Genomic DNA, 18,422 nt, shown 5'->3' with positions numbered 1-18,422 from the left:
ATGGTTGGAGGGCAGAAGGCAGATTTCTGATACTGGAAAAACTTTGCAAGCGGTGTTCTACAGTGTCTGTTGAGGCTGATCTTATTTACACTATTTGTAAATGATCTGGAATTGAGGGAACAAAATCAAAATTTGCTGATGATACCGATTTAGGTGATGCAGCAAATTGAGGACTGCAGAGGACATAGATGGCTAGCAGGATGGGCAGAAAGGAGGCAGAAGCCAGTGAATGCACGAAATGTAAAAACACAAGAATTAGAAAGGAAATACATCTTAAATGATAAGATTTTAAATGGCGTAGAGAAGCCGAAAGATCCTGGTGATCAGATACACAAGTCATTAAAAGACCCTAGCCCACAGTTGGAGTATTGCTTACAGTTTTAGGAGCTACATTATAGGAAGGATATAAAAAACAGAAAAAGGTGCAACATTGATGAACTACAATACAGTATTAACAGAGATAAGTTATAGTTATGAAGAGAACCGAGATAAGTTAAGGTTGTCCCCCCATTAAGTAAGAGGTCTTTAGGATTAGTAAGGGTTATGATAAGTAGTGATGGATTGTTTCCATTGGTTGGTGATGTGATAACAAGGGGGCACAAATTAATATAAATCACAAAATAATGAAAAGATTTTTTTTTTTTTTTTTTTACACACAGTTGATTGGACTGTAGAATTCTCACAACAAACCAAATTTGAAGCAGCATCCATAAATTTGTTTAAAATGTAATTTGTTAGTTTCTCAAATATTCAAGTGATGGACAGGAAAGTGGAAAAACATTGGCACAGACTTGATGGACTAAGTGACTGTTCCTGTGCTTATAATATTCTATCAAAGTTAGACCAGACAAGAAATATGAGCGAGTTTTCTTGTACAATTCTTATAAACCCTCTATTAAAATACAATATTCAGATAGTCAAGTATAATCCTTAAACTGCATGGTCAGATTTTATGTACAAAACTGAAGACAAAAGTGATATGAATAGAAGAAAAACAATGTAATGTGGAGAATACAGTTTAAGGTTCCAGTGATTTTTGCAATATCAAATGTTAACTGTGATCACATTTTGTTAAATATGTCAGTGCTGTTGCCTGTTCCAGGTTTCTATTAACATATTAATCAGGTAGTACCGGTCATTTCACAGCAGGGGACCACAAAGTTTAAAGGTACAGATTTAGGAGGGTTTTTTCTTGAAAATAAGTTTAAGATAAAAATTTTCAAAAAGAGTCTATTCATTGCCAGAAAAAAAACATTTGAGTCACAGTCAGTCAGACTAACCATTCTCCAATGACTTTACCACTACAAATTATCTAAACAAAATGTTATTTTCCCACATCAGTATCACTATAAAGAGTGACGCAATACTACTTGTATCCATGGCCACTGGTTTATGGTGACTAAATAAGTCCATTTCAGTTTATCATCACATGCAATTCTGGAATTTTTAACCGGTGTTTTGGGGATCAGATTCCATGGCTTGGTCCATTTAAATCTCATAATAAAGAAATGTGTGCTCAGTAAGCACAGAAGTAAAGTGGCCACTTTGCTTTGAGAGATTGCAAGGGAAAACTTGGCTTACAGCAACGTATGGAATTTTCTTCATCTAATCCTCAACAAAGAAGCTGTAGTTTGTGTTTTGTTAAAAAGCAGATTTTGGACTAAATTATTGTAGCTTCAGGTGAAGGGCAGATATTGGACACCGGTCATGTGTGCACACACTTAAAAATAAACATGCTTGATCTTGTCAAACTTGTCTTCAATTTGATTTAAAACATCTTGTCAAAAAAAAACCACAATTACCAGTAAACCCCGTTAATTTAGGAACCCTGATCACACATTGCATAAGTCTATTTCTGCCACTAAGCTCAAGCATGATCCTTTCAACTAACTTATCTGACTACATATGTGTGATGTGTATTTAATCATTGATATTTCAAAGGGCACCATTATTCTGTACACTCACTGAGAGCCTATGAAATTACATAAAATTTCTCACTTTCATTCGCTTATTATAATGCCAGCAATTTCCTTAATATCAACTCTCGAAGTTAAAGAACACATTTTGGATGGTTATCTCCAATTGGTTAAGTGCCTTCAGATGCCAGCGTTTCGACTCTTCAACAAGTTTTGCACCTGCACATGAATGGAGTTTTCTGCTGACTGACACTGCATCATGCTTTGCTTGGATCGGAGGTATTCTTGGGTTCATATCCATAAAGAAACGTTGCAATTATCACCAGGATGGTCCCGAAGAAAAAGACACTAAAACAGAAAAACACAGATTTACAGATGAAGTTTTCCACCCCAAAAAAGCTTCGAATTAACATGCAACATATCTTACATAAGAACATAAGAAATAGGAGCAGGAGTAGGCCATTCAGCCCAGCGAGCCCAGTTGAGGTAGATTATGCCTGATCTTCGACCTCAACTCCACTTTCCTGCACTATCCCCATATCCCTTAATATCCAAAAATCTATCGATCTCTGTCTTGAATATACTCAATGACTGAGCCTCCACAGCCCTCTGGGGTAGAGAATTCCAAAGATTCACCACCCTTTGAGTGAAGAAATTTCTCCTCATCCCAGTCCTAAATGGCCGACTCCTTATTCTGAGACTGTGACCCCTGGTTCTAGCCTCCCCAGCCAGGGGAAACATCCTCCCTGCATCTACCCTGTCAAGCCCTGAAAGAATTTTGTATGTTTCAAGGAGATCACCCCTCATTTTTCTAAACTCTAGAGAATATAGGCCTGGTCTACTCAATCTCTCCTTATAGGACAATCCCCCCCATCCCAGGAACCAGTCTGATGAACCTTCATTGCACTCCCTCCAAGGCAAGTATATCCCTCTTTGGATAAAGAGACCAAAACTGTACACAATACTCCAGGTGTGTTCTCACCAGGGCCCTATATAATTGCTGTAAGACGTCTTTACTCCGATACTCAAATCCTCTTGTAATAAAGGCCAACATACCATTTGCTTTCCTAATTGCTTGCTGTACCTCCACGTTCACTTTCAGTGATTCATGCACAGGGACACCCAGGTCCCTCTGAACACCAACATTTCCCAATCTCTCACCATTTACTCTGCTTTTCTATTTTTCCTACCAAAGTGGATAACTTCACATTATATTCCATTTGCCATGTTCTTGCCCACTCACTTAGCCTGTCTATATCCCCTTGAAGCCTCTTTGCATCCTCCTCATAACTTAGATTCCCATCTAGCTTTGCATCAGCAGCAAACTTGGATATATTACATTTGGTCCCCTCATCCAAATCATTGATATAGATTGCAAATAGCTGAGGCCCACGCACTGATCCTTGCAGTACCCCACTACAGCCTGCCAACTCAAAAATGACTCGTTTATTCCTACTCCCTGTTTTCTGTCCGTTAACTAATCCTCAATCCATGCTAGTGTATTACCCCCAATCCCATGAGCCCTATCTTAATGCAGCTTTAATGAAGGAATGCAGCTTTAATGAAGGAAAGTTAATTGGACATCTTATTTACTAATATAGGCTTAAAGTTTCATTATGAGACTCTGGGGTGGGAGCAGCTTGTATTTGGCTAACTAGTACACTGAAGTATTTTCCTTGGTTCACCTTATTTAATAACATGCTCATTATATATTTAGGAACAAGAGAAGCCCATAAATTTTTGACTGATTTAAATCCCACCAAACCAATTGTCCACCATATCCTTCAATCCCCTTTCTCTTCAGAAACAGTTAGATGCCTCTTGAAATCAGTTTTTAATTTGAGAAACTAAAATGTAGGGCCAAAGCTCATTGTGCAGGACACCTCTAAGCTTGAAAAGGCAAAAAGGTGAGATTTAATTGAAAAGTAGTGATTAGATGACACAAGATTGGGTTTTAAAAGCCTGATGAAATATACAAGCACAGGAGGAAGCCATTTGGCCCATTATGTCTTTGCCAAATCTTTGCTCGAGCAAGCCAAAACTAATCCCACTACCCCATTCCCCACAGCATTGCATCTTACTCTGCTTCAAATATTTATTCAATTTTCTCTTAAAAGGCAATGGTCTCTGCATCAACATCCGTGGCAAAACATTCCAAGCTCCAACAACCCTGTGTAAAGAAATTTGTCCTAACCTCCTCTTACTCTCAAGTGATAATTTGGAATGGTGACCGTTTCTCACTGACTCCCCAATCACAAGAAATAGTCTTTCCCTGTTCACTAACAAAAATCTAAAAAAAAAACCCTGTTATTGTTCTCTGCTCCAGTGGAAATTGTCCCAGTATCTCAAGTCTCTCCTCATAACTAGATTCCCAACCTGGTGAACTTATGCAGAACAATTTCCTTTGCTTTAATGTCCTTTTTTATAATGGGGAGGGGCTAAAACTGCATACAATAATATAACTGTGGCCTTATAAATTACTTGTTTACTTTTATACTCTGCCCCATTTATAAAATCCAAAACAAAATTCTATTGGCTTTTTATGGCTAAACAACCGACACTTGCACTTACATGAAATTATGCATTTGAACCCCTAGGTGTCTCTGTTCATCCACACCCTTCATTATCTTTGCATTAAATATATTCCCGTGCCTTATTTATTTTTCTCTCAATGTATTACCTCACATTTATCTATATTAAATTGCATCTGCCACATGTCTACCCATTAGATGACCAGCACACATAACGATACAACCTTTATGATTTGTGCTCTGTCTCACTGGTAATGTAATTCAGTACCTTGGGGTCAAGTTTCCGTAAGTTATCTCAGTGAAATCCGGGCAGAATCAGCCGAATCATTGCAAAAGATTGGGGAATTTTTTCTAAACTTAAGTGAGTTATACCCAAAACCACTTATGTTTGCGTTTTTTGTGATCTTTTATGCAGGTAAAATTGCAAGATTCCACCGATTGAGCTAGTTTGGCAAGGCTCTTCAAATTGTGCTCATTTTCTTCGGCGTACAGGCACATTTTAAAAGTTTTTTCATATCAAAACATATTTAATTTATCAACTAGTGTACACCAATGAAAGCGTTAAATGGTTCAGTATAGTTTTTTTAAAAGTTATTTTCAGTGATTTTAAATTAGGTTAGTCAAGGTGGAGGACTGGACTCTGATTAAAAACTTATTTTTTGTGATAAACCCATTTCAGCTGTATTAATAAAACTGCACCAGGTTACTGTTCTTCAAAACATCAAGGAATTTTTTTTAATGGAAAGAGAAAAAAAAACAACCACGTTCTATTACGCAGCCCCATTGCGCTGGTTCATGGAAGATTTTAAGTTTGTGATTATATGCAAATAAATTTTAGCGGAAACTTGAAGCCTAACCTAACCAGCGCAATTTCAAACGCATTTTGGGCGCAATTTCCCAATTGCATCCAAAGCGGAAACTCTACCCCCTTTTTCTTTACTGCAGTTGGACACTGGGTTGACTGGTTCGTAGATCTGTCCACTATAACAACTAATTTTTTTTTGTCAGTCTACTGTAGGACTGTTTTATTTAGCATGTACATTCCTTTCTGTTTGTTCCTTGCTCCTATATTGATTATTATACATTGAACTGCATCTGCCAGCTATCCAAAATATCTAAATACCCTCGTGTGGCCGTATTGCAGCTTGTTATTTCAAACTTGTAGATTTTGCTTATGATAACTTTGTTGAAGTGTGCAATTATATTTTCAATTTCAAAAAAAATTGTCATGTATTTAATAATAAATGCCATGCTGTTCATTAGTCCAATTCCAGGTTTCAATACATCTCTGATCAAAATCATCTCCCCATAGCATCCCATTTTCTCCCTGAACAAAAGGCACTGCATTTACATACAAATTAGGAGCAGGAGTAGGCCACTCGGCCCTTCGAGCCTGCTCCGCCATTCAATAAGATCATGGCTGATCTGATTACTCCACATTCCCACCTACCCCCGATAACTTTTCACCCCCTTGCTTACCAAGAATCTATCTACCTCCGCCTTAAAAATATTCAAAGACTCTGCTTTCACCGCCCTCTGAGAAAGAGAGTTCCAAAGACTCTCGACCCTCTTGAGAAAAAATTTCTCCTCATCTCTGTCTTAAATGGGCGATCCCTTATTTTTAAACAGTGACCCCTAGTTCTAGATTCTCCCACAACAGGAAACATCCTCTCCACATCCACCCTGTCCAGACCCCTCAGGATCTTATATGTTTCAATCAAGTCACCTCTTATTCGTCTAAACTCCAGCGGATACAAACCTAGCCTGTCCAACCTTGCCTCATAAGACAACCCGCCCATTCCAGGTATTAGTCTAGTAAACCTTCTCTGAACTGCTTCCAACACATTTACATCCTTCCTTAAATAAGGAGACCAATACTGTACACAGTACTCCAGATGTGGTCTCACCAATGCCCTGCATAACTGAAGCATAACCTCCCTACTTTTGTATTCAATTCCCCTCACAATAAACGATAACATTCTATTAGCTTTCCGAATTACTTGCTGTACCTGCATAGTATCCTCATGCACTAGGACACCCAGATCCCTCTGCACCTCAGAGCTCTGCAATCTCTCTCCATTTAGATAATATGCTTCTTTTTTATTTTTCCTGCCAAAATGGACTTCACATTTTCCCACATTATACTCCATTTGCCAGATCTTTGCCCACTCACTTAACTTGTCTATATCCCTTTGTAGCCTCCTTATGTCCTCTTCACAATTTACTTTCCTACCTATCTTTGTCTCATCAGCAAATTTAGCAACCATACCTTCAGTCCCTTCATCCAAGTCATTTATATAAATTGTAAAAAGTTGAGGCCCTAGCACTGATCCCTGTGGCACACCACTCGTTACATCTTGCCAATCAGAAAATGACACATTTATGCCTACTCTCCGTTTCCTGTTAGCTAGCCAATCTTCTATCCATGCCAATATGTCACCCTCTACACCATGAGCTTTTATTTTCCACAATAACCTTTGATGTGGCACCTTATCAAATGCCTTCTGGAAATCTAAGTACAGTACATCCACCGGTTCCCCTTTATCCACAGCACATGTTACTTCCTCAAAGAACTCCAATAAATTGGTTAAACATGATTTCCCTTGCACAAAACCATGTTGACTCTGCCTGATTACTTTGAACTTTTCTAAGTACCCTGCTATAACATCTTAATGTTGGCCCAGAAATTCGGGTCTCCACAGGTGAGTACGCACGGGGTACTCACCCGTAGGCCGAATGGAAGTGCCGGTTTTCTGCATGCACTGCGCATACGCGGGAAACCGGCACTTCCGATCCTCTGAACGAAGGGGTTCAGAGGTCGAACGCACGCGCAGGGGAGTCTGCGCGCGCGCTTTGAACTTGGTGTTTTTTTTTAATTAAAAACAGATTTTCCCGGGAGGGTAAGCCTGCAGAATTTACACATTTAAAAAGCAGGCATAAGGCCTGCTTTTTGCAAGGTAAGTGGTCAATTAATTAAAATTAAAACATTTTTTCCACAGGTTTATTATTTTAAAATACTTTAAAAGGTAAGTTTATTTTTAGCCCCGTTAGAATATAAAATTATTTTTTTCAAAAATTTAAATTGTTTAAAATAGTTATTTAATGTAATTTATAGTTTATTTAAAAAGTGTGATTTTTAAAAAAATTATTTGAAGGTTTACTGCTATTTTGGGGCCCGTAGTATTTATAAGTTTTGACAGGTCTTCCTGTCAATCTTATGAATGGGCTTTTCCCTCCTCCAATTGGCTGCCCATGGCTCGTGATCCCAGGGCATGCATCGCACTAACTACGCCCCTGGGACACGCAAGCACAGCACGCCGGCAGCTGGGCCAGGCCCCGGAGCGCAATTCCACGGGGCCCTACAGCTCAACTGTCGGCACGCAAGGTAAGTGCAGGTCGGGGGCTTGCACCCGTGGGAAGCCCCCAACCCGAATTTCTGGGCCGTTAGCTTCTAACATCTTCCCTATGACAGATGTTAAGCTAATTGGCCTGTAGTTTCCTGCTTTCTGCCTCCCTCCCTTTTTGAATAAAGGAGTTACATTCGCTATTTTCCAATCTAATGGAACCTTCCCTGAATCTAGGGAATTTTGGAAAATTAAAACCAACGCATCAACTATCTCATTAGCCACTTCTTTTAAGACCCTAGGATGAAGTCCATCAGGACCCGGGGACTTGTCAGCCCGCAGCTCCAACAATTTGCTCAGTACCATTTCCCTGGTGATTATAATTTTCTTGAGTTCCTCCCTCCCTTCCATTTCCTGATTTACAGCTATTTCTGGGATGTTACTTGTATCCTCTATAGCGAAGACCGATGCAAAATACCTGTTCAATTCAACTGCCATCTCATTTTCCATTATTAATTCCCCAGACTCACTTTTTATAGGACCAACGCTCACTTTGTTAACTTTTCTTTTTAAAATATCTATAGAAACTCTTAGTATCTGTTTTTATATTTCTAGCTAGCTTTCTCTCGTACTCTAATTTTTCTCTCCTTATTAATCTTTGTCATTCTTTGCTGTTTTTTAAATTCTGTCCAATCTTCTGACCTGCCACCCATCTTTGTGCAATTATATGCTTTTTCTTTAAGTTTAATACTATCTTTAACTTTTTTAGTTAACCACAAATGGAATTTTTCTTTCTTTTACAATACACTCAATAATATAAACAAATATGATCAACAAAGAGGTCCCATAACCATTTTCTGGGAATTCCACTGGTCAGTCAACATATTTAAGTTTGGGCAAGTATATATTTTTTAAATCAGCCATTTAAATATAACATTATAGGACAATAGGTTCTGATCACTGTTCTAAGACCTCTGGAACCTGGTAAGTAAATGATGTTTGGAAAAAGTGTGAGATTAGGGGGCACCTGGTATCTGCTCGTCTCATACCAGCTGTATTAGATAAGAGCTCATAGGATAAAGCTGCTTTCGGAAGACATAAAATAAAAATTGGCCCTTAGTGTTATGGGGGATTAAAATACGTGGGGTTACGGAGTTAAGGGGTAGGGCTTGGGTGGGATGGCTGTCGGTGTAGGGACTGGGTGCTAGGGTTTGGATGATCAGCCATGATCTCGTTGAATGGCGGAGCAGGCTTGAAGGGCTGAATGGCCTACTCCTGCTCCTATCTTCTATGTTTCTAATAACTTTTACAGCAGAATTTGGTGACATAACCTAGGACACTTTCAGTAATATAACAATACAAGTGGGAAAAGGCTTTAATAAATAAAACATGATTGGGACAATGAAGGTAACTTCAAATACGTGTCTTTGCGATACCTTTTAGAAACAACATGCCAGACTTATCAAAGTAATTGTTAAAATTTACAAAAACAATGTTGTTAATACTGAATGGCCTTTTAAGACTCCACAAAATAAAGAATTTAAAACCTCTATTGCAGAACATTACTTTCAACTTTACACAGGTGTTTGACAGGTTATTTTGTTTAAAATGAAAATAGAACCAAGTAAAAGGACAAAAACAGCACAAGGAATCAAGAAAACAAATCCTTCCTTCTTCTCAGTACCTGGTGGGCACAAAGTCTTGTAACCAAAAATAAGAGATCAATGTTGAAAGAATAATCGATAAAGATGTGGCGAATCCTTTCAAGATGTTGTCTGCATATTTGATGACCGCTGCTATTACTAGACCGCCAAGAGCCTGGTCAAAAACAATAAAGCAGTATAAATACAAGGGTATTATCAATAAATAATTGTATATTTAGAGTTTTGGTAATCCTTTTTAACCAAATAACTTTATAAAAAAGATTACTACATCTCAATTACAGTCTGACATCACTACCAAAATCAACCAAAGAAATGCACTAAAGCACCTGGTTTTAGTAGCATTGACTTCATAAGTCAGGAATTCATTTTTCTTCCAATTTTAAAATTATATACAGTATTTTGGCAGAACTCATCTATGAATTGTGATCCAGAGCAGCCCTAACACAAGAACTGCTGGTTATGGGTACTGCAGCATTTTCCAGGGTTCCAAGGGGAGTCCAAAATGTTGCTGCCACTGAAGTGAATGGAGTTTATCCGAGTCACACATTGCCTTGCCCTGTAATTGATGCCACTATAGCAGCTTAGGAGAAAAGACCTAAAACAGTAGGTCTCTGAAGCAGCATATTTGATAATATTTTACAGCCGGTGACAACTACATTTACTAAATTCGCCCCCCCCCCCCCCAGACAGTGCTTGTGGGAAATACTTTGAGCACAAAGTATTTCCCATGGACTTTTCTTGTCCTTTAATGTATGAGGAAATGAATACAAAAGGGACAACCTGTGTGTGATTCCAGTCCTACACCAATGTGGTTGCCTTCTGAAGTAGCCTAGCAAGCCATTCAGTTGTATCAGGGCAATTGGGGATAGGCAATAAATGCTGGCTTTGCCAACGAGGCCCACATCCCGAGAACATTATGCTCAAGACCTTATTCTCTATTCACAGTTTAAGTTAAATACCCTGAGCAATGCTCCTGGTCAATCTTTTATTTTTAAAACTGACTTTATGATGGAGGGAAGGTAATTGATGAAACAGCTGAAGATAGTTGGGCCTAGGACATTCCCCTGAGGAACTTCTGCAACAATGATTGGCCTCCAACAACCACAACCATCTTCCTTTGTGCTAGGTATGACTCCAGCCACTGGAGAGTTTTGACCTTGATCCCCATTGACTTCAGTTTTACTAGGGCTCCTGGTGCCACACTCAGTCGAATGCTACTTTGAGATCAAGAGCAGCCACTCTCACCTCACCTCGGGAATTCACCACGTATCCATGAGGTCTGGAGCCGAGTGGTCCTGGCGGAACCCAAACTGAGGGTTAGTGGGCCGGATAGCGCTCTTGAAAACACTTTCCGCCACGTTATTCCCCTGGGCACCAATGGCGAGTTCCAAGGAGCCCTGAATATTGGGTCTTGGACCTCATCGACTTAACTTATTTAAAAAAATTTAGGGTTGATTTTCCCCGGAGGCAGGCGGCGTCTCAAGCGTGGGTAAAGGACACCTCGTTTGTCCTTACCCAATATGGTGGGCGGCGCACTTCCAATTGGAAGTGTGCACACGCTTCCTGCCTGCCATTTTGGGGCCTTAGGAGGCCACTTAGCACCTGAAAAACGGTTACTATGTGGCCCAATTTAACCCCCAAGGAGTTCTGATTAAAGAAATAGGGAAAAACTTTTTTCACTGGACAGCGAACTGGTAACTAAAGGGCATAAATTTAAGATCACAATCAAAAGAATGAGGGGAGAAATGAGGGGAGAAGTTAGGGAAGAAATTTTTTTTTTTTTTTTTATAAACACGAAGGGTTTTTGGGACAAGCAGAAACAATGGTAGAAACCGAATCCATAATAGCTTTAAAAGTGGGTTAATATTTGAAGGAAAATTTAACAAGGGTACAAGGAAAGAGCACGGAAATGGAACTAAATGGACAGCTCCTAGAGAGATCAGCTAAAGGATTGATGGGCCGAAAAGCCTCATTCTGTTCTGCAAAATTCTATGATTCTATGAATTGAAGGAGAGAACCTTATTAGCTGCATTACCACCTGTGGCAGGGGATGCAGTATCTTTCAGTATCACTAGAGGTCGTGTAATGAGTGACAAATAATGGCAATGTGATCAGATTACATTGTGGCGGAGCCACCAAAGGACTCAGATCGTTTGTATATAATTCCTTTAACAACATGTTAGCTACAGCCTGAGTCTGTATCTTTATTTATGCTGTTTAACTGTACAGAGCGTGGTTACTTTAACAGCACGGCTAAAACGTGATGACGTCACGCCGTTCATCACGTGATTCCCCACTGACGGGAAAACGTGATGACGTGAGCCACGAGACTGCCGGAGCAGTCCTCGTGGAGCCTCCGAAGAGAGCAGACCTACATTCGATGTTATCCTGCAGTTTCTTGTTAAAACCTGTTTGTTTCATTAAAGTTAGTTTTGTTTGATTGCCTGAGTAGAACTCAGTCTTTTCGTTAGGAACCCACGTTCCTACAACATTATATTAGAGAGAAGTTAATAAGGTAATACTTCAGGGCATTAAGCATCAAGAGCTGACAATCAGCTGCCAACCTCAACACATTTTTCAACAAAATGAAGACCAACAAAGTTATTTTAAATATAGAGAATAATTAATTTAAAATAGAGCATAGGAAAGGTTAGAAACTGATTAGATTCAGACAAAATTCCTCCTCATTAAGTTTTTACCACCTCTCTGTGCTATTTTCCCTCAACAGTCTCGTGACTCATCCCATTACCTATATTCAAATTAAAATAGTCTGTGTCCTGTACTATTTCACAGCTCATTTTTCAGGTCCCACAGGTTCCAGTCAGCAATTCATAACTAGTTCTTTAAAGAGACTATTCTATGCAAGTGCTAGAACACTGGACAGAAGCAAAAACATTCATATGACTTCCACTTCTGGCCGAATGGAACAAACTGAAAACCTACTCAAAAGGATAGCTACAAGATAAATTCAGATCAATACAAAGTTATTTCAACATTGTAAAATTAATCCGAAGCAACATTTAGAAGAAACCTCAACCTGGTGCTATACCTGGATATTTCTCTTCCTTCCTATCTACTGAGGAGCAAAGCCTACCTCAGACTGGGGTATATTCCTCTTCAGCATTGGACTGTAAACCCTTATTGCACAAGTGTCTTCATGGTTTTCCATCCATTCATTTTAATGGAGGAAAAACTGAGCAGCTTGTGCCCTGTTTTGCAATAAGGGTTTTTGCCTCACCAAGCTTTTACAGCGCTGTGCATGCAGAGGAAAAATCTACCCTTACATTTCAATGTTTACACCTGCATTAAGATTAAATTCATACCTGCAGAATAACAACAATCCAAGTGAATTTGTTGTAACCCTGGAAGACTCCATGTTCTTTTATTCGCTGCCCATCATATACATATACACCCATCATTCCAAAAATGCTTCCAAACAAACCTACAGGAGTCAAAAGAGCATAATATATTAATACAGCATGATATTCCTTTTAATTATTTCCAGCCTCGTGTCTTCATTGCATTACATAATATATATGAGCATAGATTCATCTTTCTTTTCTATTTTCCTGAATAATTTGAATCAATTCAGTGGCAATCATGATCATCCTTTTAGTTATGAATGGAACACTTGGAAGGTCAGGTACAGCTGAATTGATTAAAATTTTTAATTGTGACCAAAGACCAAACTAATATATAGGAGACCATCTGGCTTTTTAAAGCCTTTAAACCATTCTTAGCATGAGCTCATAACTTTCCTTCATGCACATCCCCAATTTAAGTACAGATTGCTTTCATCTATCGCTTCATGAAGTTTATGAAAGGTAAAACCAAACAAAGCCTTTGGTCTAAACATGAACAAACAAGTACAATAAAAACGCTTATGGCCTATTAGATTTAGATATATCATCATGACCAATGCCTTTCTTATTTATTCTATTACCTGTGTAGAAATCGCAGGACCTGGCAAGATGATCCCAGAGCAGGTTGGGTGCATCTACTTTTATTGAAGCAAAATCTTGAGGGTCTGGAGCAAATTTTTATTTTATTGTTCTATTTTAGAAGGCTCATGGCTCACTCCCATGACACATCCATCTTGAAAATAAGTATGACCAAAAACTGTTGTCATATTTTATATTCCAAACATGCACAAGAGGTTGAGAGAGAAGAGAAACAAATGAACGTTTCTTATTTTTTAGTGGGTCAAATTAAATTGCCTCAGGCTTACTCAAAAATATGAACGTTTAATGTATCATATTTTATGTTGAAGATTTTGAAATTAATTCAAATGTAAAAACTGATCTGAATTTTGGCTACTTTCATTTTGTTATGCAATGCCATACAGCCACTATTTTTATTCAAGTGGGAGTTTCAGTACTACTTGAGCTGCCATGATCATTTTTATTTCTTTAATCTGGCCCCGTTTCCCTTTCTCAGACAGATATTACAACTACATTGTTCCCAGCAACTTCAGACATATCTACACAGAAAGGTCTTCCTCATTATACTGCAAGGGAGTGCTATTATAATTGATTGATTAATTTAATTGTAATAACAGTTTTCTTTCTTATTCCTATTATTAAGTAAGTGAGGAATCCACTTTTTTATTAAGTTCCTAAGGCTAAAAGCCTGCAGAACTTTGCTAACAGTGGCAGTCTTCACAAACAGCCTGGTCAAGGCTAAGCAACACAGAGCATTTTGCCTGTTTGAATGAAAGTGAGCTGCAAGAATCACACTGAAATAATTCAGTTACTGCAAATTAATCCCATTGCAATGTAACATAGCAGACCACAATGCAAATATTAAAAACAACATTTTGGTCCATTACTGCTGTTATTTGAAGCCAAATCATTCTTAATATTAACCTATAAATTGCTGCTTACAAACAGTAGCTGAGAACTTTGGGAGGCAAGCAAAAGTACAGCATAGAGCAAAAATTGGAATGGGATATTTATCGTCACCTTTTTAGTTTATTTAAAAACTCGGATTCAAATGTTCAAATTTGCAAAAATAAAATGCAAGGATACCCATTGCTATCAGAAGAACTTGTTCTTTAAAGCAGGGAAGTTTGCTGGTTGGTTCCTTTAGTTTAATATCTAGGAGGGGGTCTATACCATAAAGCTACTTGGGAAAACTACCTACCATTTATTTTCTTGTATATCTTTACAAGATCAACTCAGTTGCCTATTTCAAAAGGCTGAAAAACTCAAGTTTCTCCAGTTTCACATCATAACCAGGTCCTCTGACACTAAAGAGCGTATCTCCTGAACATATCTTTTATGGTTTGAATACCAAAACTGGATACAGTACTCTGGGCGATTTGATACGAACACTGCATAGTTTTAATATAACTTCCTGTGACTTGTACTCTACTGTTTTGGCCAGGATTTTATTGGTTTGTTAATTGCTGCTCTGCAATGATTGGACATGAACAAAGAGTCCATTCATTTATGTTGAAGCTGATAATCTACTTGGATTATCACCAATTATGGAGGGTATGTTGCTCATGTCTGCACTAAAACATTTGGAGGAAGTAATCTTCTAGTATCTTATATAATTCTTATACTTTTGGCTCCATTGCCATCCATTTTCATCTCTTTTGACTGCTCTCTTACTGTTATTAGTACTGAGAGAATTTCTCACTTATGTTTCCTATCTGCAGCTAAAACTGGATAGGTTTTTTTGAATTAGATAGGTTAGGAAAGGGGTTAAATTACACAAGCATTGAACAAGGTTAGATGTCAGGAGGTTTTTCTTTTCACAGTGGGTCAACCACCTTTGGAGCCAGTTGCTGGTTTGTGCAGTTAGTGCACATTTGCTGTAAGCATTCAAAAGGGAGCTGGACGAGTTCCCAACTGTGGCTGACGTTTCAGTATACAAAATTAAGGTGGGGTATTGGGTGGTGTGTTTTCCTGAAACCTGTTTGATTGCCTTTGGGTTAGAGAGGAATGTCTCAGATTTTACCACTGAATTGGCCTAGCATGTTTTCCTCTCGGTTTGCCTCTCCTGTGAAATTATGTGGTTTCTGGTGGGTGGAGTGCAATGATGTTTAGTTGCATTGGGACAGGCTCAATAACCAGCTGGTTGTCTTCTGTCCATCATTTTTATATTTTTGCGTTCATTCTTAGGTTCCTCTTTGTTCCTCTGACTGCCCCATTAGCATGCCTCTGAATGTTCCTCCAAACATCTCAGTGCTCCCCTCACCTGCAGGAGTTGTAGAATTTCCTTTTTCCTCTGTTTCTCTTCTGATTGAAATACATTATCAAATCAGTCACATTTATTCTCTGCTTGCTAATCCTAAATAGGTATTTATCTGCATGCTCAGATTGTGCCTTATATCAGTACAGTTTTGCTGTACATTAGTAGTCATGTATTGTGTTTATCAACTTGGATTCTCAACCACTGAGCATTCCCAATTTTTTCATTTTGATGTTTGACATCGCCCACAAGCACAACATTCCAGTTTTCACATATCCTTCCTATCACTTCATAGACCTGGGGGTCACCATTGACCAGAAACTTAACTGGACCAGCCACATAAATACTGTGGCAACAAGAGGTCAGAGGCTAGGTATTCTGCGGCGAGTGTCTCACCCCCCGACTCCCCCAAAGCCTTTCCACCATCTACAAGGCGCAAGCAAGAAGTGTGATGGAATACTCTCCACTTGCCTGGTGGGTGCAGCTCCAACAACACTCAAGAAGCTAGACACCATCCAGGACAAAGCAGCCCGCTCGATTGGCACCCAATCCACCACCTTAAACATTCACTCCCTCCAGCACTGGCGCACTGTGGCTGCAGTGTGTACCATCTACAAGATGCACTGCAGCAACTCACCAAGGCTTCTTCGGCAGCACCTCCCAAACCCGCGACCTCTACCACCTAGAAGGTCAAGGGCAGCAGGCGCATGGGAACACCACCACCTCCAAGTTCCCCTCCAAGTCACTCACCATCCTGACTTGAAAATATATCGCCGATCCTTCATCGTCGCTGGGTCAAAATCCTGGCACTCCCTACTTAACAGTACTGTGGGAGTACCTTCACCACACGGACTGCAGAAGTTCAAGGCGGCGGCTCACCACCACCTTCTCAAGGGCAATTAGGGATGGGCAATAAATGCTGGCCTTGCCAGTGATGCCCACATCCCATAAATGAATTTAAAAAAAAGTAAAACAGTCGTCTTTCTTATTCCCATTATTAAGCAAGAGAGGAATCCATTTTTATTAAGCGCCAAAGGCTAAAAGCTTGCAGAATGCTGATGACAATGGCAGTCTTCACAAACAGTCTGATCGATGCTAAACAACACATTGAATGCATTTAGATCTGAACTTTCTCAAGTTATGCATGCTTAGGGACTAACTTACCTGTAGTATAGCCATAATAGGTACATTCTATGCTTTGCTTAACCTAAACACCAGCAGCTCCTGTTAGGCCCTTGGCGCATGGATGATATATGTTTTGAGAGCCTGTGGGCTCTTGGTAAAGACTGGTATGAGCTGGCGCAAAGTGCATAAATTTCATGGAATGTATATGAAGTAATGTAATTAGAAAAATATAAAAAGGGCAAGATTGAAATGCAAAGTTAGAAGCAGAAGAGGTTCAGAAAGTTGAGCTCAATGACGAATGTGTGATCTTCTACAGAAAAGCATTGCCGTGTGTTCTGGAGTGTTGTCTGCAAGTATGTTCCTTTAACCCTGAATAAACTTTTAAGTGTTTGACTCCTGCATCTAGAACTCTCATTTCCAGTACATAGACAAGGATTGCAGCCTTAGTCTAGCCCTACATTCCAACCCAGCAGTCTGCAGCATAACCCTAGTGTTAGCTTTGGCCTATGATGTCCAACCAGAGTTGATTATGTAACTTTCCACCTCAACTTCTTTAATCTCCCTGAAATATGAGGATACACCACCTCCAACCTGTCTATTCTATCTTTCCTGAGCTAACAGACAGGAGGAGTCATGTTTTAGATATTCTTATTATAGAATCATAGAATGATAGAACAAAGAATGAGGCCATTCTGCCCATCGTGAAGTCCCTCACCCCTGGTACCGTTCTAGTAAATCTCTTCTGCAAATCTAAGGCCTTGACATCTTTCCTAAAGTGTAGTGCCCAGAATTCGACACAATACTCCAGCTGGGGCCTAACCAGCGTTTTATAAAGGTTTAGCCTGACTTCTGTGCTTTTGTACTCTGCCTCTATTTAAAAAGCCAAGGATCCCATATGTATTTTTTAAACAGCCTTCTCAACTTGTCCTGCCACCTTCAAAGATTTGTGTACATACACATAGATAAGCATTTCCTACAAGTCACATTGTCCATCTTTTATGGTCTTATTTTTCGTAATTTTTCTCAGAGATCTACTTCTATTTGTTTGGTACCATACCATACCACTAGGACAGCAGCATTGCTCTCTGAAATTATACTTACTAGAGTACAAAGCACTATTAATAAAGCCTCAAAAATTCCTACTGCTCTTGCAGGTCATCTTGTCTTTCCATCTGTTTAACTGTGACAATGTCCTTAAACTGCTCATCTACCTCCATCCTTATTTGCATAAATCTAAACACAAGTGCCCAACAGGGCCAATTCAGTGATCCCGACGTAAGTGATCACAAGGCCTGGGATGCATGTCGGCATAGTGATGAATGGGCCTCACCAGATGTTGCAAATGTAGCTCATGAATCTCATGAGTGGGGCTTGTGAAGGACTGTGATGGGGTGGGGTGGGGTTGCGGGGGGGGGGGGGGGGGGGGGGGGGGGGGGCGGGGGAGAAATGCTTTTTAAATGCAAGTTATGTTGTTTGTATCTGAATTCTAACAGGAAGTTTCAAAATGTGAGATTTTATGATCTTGAATGCTAAAATGTACAGTTGCTTTCGCAAAACAGGTCTCTTTGCTGATTGTCAATTTGTGTCTTTTATCCTTTTAAAGCAGCAAAATGGCAGCCAACATGTACTGGGTCAGAGGTATAT

The 18,422-nt window shown here is 39.4% G+C and overlaps 1 protein-coding gene across 2 annotated transcripts in view; it reads right to left on the bottom strand.

Moving 5' to 3' along the window:
- Positions 1 to 936: 936 nt before the first annotated feature.
- The window catches only part of LOC147121907 (UDP-N-acetylglucosamine transporter-like), a 61,808-nt gene continuing 44,322 nt past the window's right edge, over positions 937 to 18,422 (bottom strand). For both annotated transcript variants that reach the window (XM_085982447.1, XM_085982448.1), the window contains exons 6-8: positions 12,779 to 12,897; positions 9,476 to 9,609; positions 937 to 2,264 (exon numbers count right to left, since the gene is read on the bottom strand). In XM_085982447.1, the coding sequence (XP_085838573.1) occupies positions 2,174 to 2,264; positions 9,476 to 9,609; positions 12,779 to 12,897 (344 nt within the window). In that variant the 3' untranslated portion in view covers positions 937 to 2,173. The remainder of the gene's footprint in view (positions 2,265 to 9,475; positions 9,610 to 12,778; positions 12,898 to 18,422) is intronic.

The sequence above is a fragment of the Somniosus microcephalus genome, chromosome 3 (assembly GCF_052327205.1).
Source record: "Somniosus microcephalus isolate GS21.2 chromosome 3, FLI_Smic_1.0, whole genome shotgun sequence".
NCBI classification, from domain to species: Eukaryota; Metazoa; Chordata; class Chondrichthyes; order Squaliformes; family Somniosidae; genus Somniosus; species Somniosus microcephalus.
This window is presented reverse-complemented; position numbering and strand designations above follow the sequence as displayed.